Source organism: Apteryx rowi, unplaced genomic scaffold (assembly GCF_003343035.1).
Source record: "Apteryx rowi isolate R43461 unplaced genomic scaffold, aptRow1 scaffold_1189, whole genome shotgun sequence".
Classification (NCBI taxonomy): Eukaryota; Metazoa; Chordata; class Aves; order Apterygiformes; family Apterygidae; genus Apteryx; species Apteryx rowi.
In genome coordinates, this window is record NW_020447407.1 from 65,281 (window position 1) to 67,260 (window position 1,980).

The 1,980-nt window shown below is 59.6% G+C and overlaps 1 protein-coding gene across 1 annotated transcript in view; it reads right to left on the reverse strand.

Moving 5' to 3' along the window:
• Nucleotides 1-846: 846 nt before the first annotated feature.
• Nucleotides 847-1,980, reverse strand: part of SYPL2 (synaptophysin like 2) — a 2,943-nt gene continuing 1,809 nt past the window's right edge. The window contains exon 4 of the mRNA XM_026084405.1: nucleotides 847-1,019. Within this exon, the coding sequence (XP_025940190.1) occupies nucleotides 891-1,019 (129 nt within the window). The 3' untranslated portion in view covers nucleotides 847-890. The remainder of the gene's footprint in view (nucleotides 1,020-1,980) is intronic.

A 1,980-nucleotide genomic window follows, 5' to 3' on the forward strand; every position in this document is an offset into this window, starting at 1 on the left:
CCCCGCGCCCCGACCCCCCACCGGGGGGCTTCACCGGGCCCGGCGGCACCGGGCAGAGCGGGCACCCGGGGCTGTATATACCCGCTGCGTGGAGCTGGGTGCCTGGGGACATACGTGGGTTATATACGGCCCCTATAGGGAGCTGCGCACCCGGGGATCATATATAACCCCTATACAGCGCCAGGCACCCAGCAGCTATATATATATATATATACACACACACACATATATGTGTATATATGTATATATATATACCCCCTCCGCAGTGCTGGATGCCCAGGGCTTATCTATACCCCCCATATATAGCCAGGCACTTAGGGCTTGTGTCTATCCCTATACGGAGTTGCGCATCCGGGTGTTATATACCCCCCTACAGAGCTGCGCACCCGGGGGTTATATATACCCCTACGCAGAGCTGGGCACCCAGGGGTTGTAGCTATCCCTATATGGAGCTGGACAGTAGGGGTCGTATCTTCCCTCGTATAGAGCTGGCACTCAGGTGTTATATACCCCTATAGGGAGCTGGTCGCCCAGGGGTCACATATAGCCCCTATACAGAGCTGCACACCCAGGAGTTTTATGTGCCTCCTATACAGAAGTGGACACCCGGGGTTATACGCGCGCCCTATACAGAGCCGGACGGCCGCGGTTCGCGCCCCCTACGCAGCGCCCCGTGCCGGGGGCTACACGTTCCCCTATAGCAGCCATACCCCCCCCCCACCGTTCCCCGCCCCGCCACCGCGGCCAGGCCAGCGACACCCCGTCCCCGGGGCGGGCAGCCGGCGCGTGGCCCCCGGGGGACCCCCGTGTGCCCATCGCCGGGGGTGGGGGGGGGGCAGTCCGAAACGGTTCCCGGCGGCGGGTTGGGGGGGGAGGCGCGGGGGGGGCGGCTACTGCTTGTCGATGGCGCCCTGCTCGGCGGCGCTGTCGCGGGGGGCAGCCTGCGCGTGCCACGCCGTCTCCTTAAACACGAACCAGCAGTTCCCGGCCCACAGGATAAAATTGATGAAGCCGAAGAGCTGYGCGGGAGAGAAGAGAGCGCCGCGGGGCGCCCGCGTGAGCGCCTTGGGGGGGGGGCGTTGCGGGGAAGGGTCCCGGGGCTGTGATATCCCCCCCCCCCAGGTTAGCCGGAGCTAAAAGCAGGGATTGGGGGCTTCAGGGGGCTTCTCCCCGCAGGCGGGGGCTGCAAGAAAGGCCGCAGGGGCACAAGTCTCGTGCGCCCAGCACTGGAGTTAGCAATGCGGATGCAGCACGAGTGTGTGTGAGTGTGTGTGTGTGTGTGTGCACGCGTTTCCACTGCCCTCTTCCGGCTGCGAGCAGAAATCTTGTGGGCGCATGTGTGCACGAGGGCATATGTGCATGCGTGTGTGTGCATGCACGTGCCTGCATGCATGTGCACATGCATGAGTGCATGCATGCGTGTGCATGTCTGCGTGCATGTGCATGTGTGTGTGTGCGTGCATGTGTGTGCATGTCTGTATGCACATGTGTGCATGTGCACAACTGTATCCATGTGCATGTGCATGCATGTGCATGTCTGTATGCATGTGTGTGTGCATGTGCATATGTGTGTGTGCATGCATGCACATGTCTGCATGCATGTGCGTGTGCACGTGCATGTGTACATGCATGCACGCTCATGTCTGTATGCGTGTATGTGTGTGCAGGCATTCATGTGCATATCTGTATGCATGTGTGTGCGCATGCATGTCTGTATGCATGTCTGTATGCATGTGTGTGCATGTGTGTGCATGTCTGTATGCATGTGCATGTGCATGTGCATGTCTGTATCCATGTGTGTGCATGTGTGTGCGCGTATGCATGCATGGGCGTGCATGCATGTATGCATGTGCACGTGCATGCATAGCCTGCCTGCATGCATGTGCATACTGGTACATATGCGTGTGCATGCGTGTGCATGCATGCACATGTTTGCTTGTGCATTTGTGCATATGTGAATACGTGCATGCACATGCATGC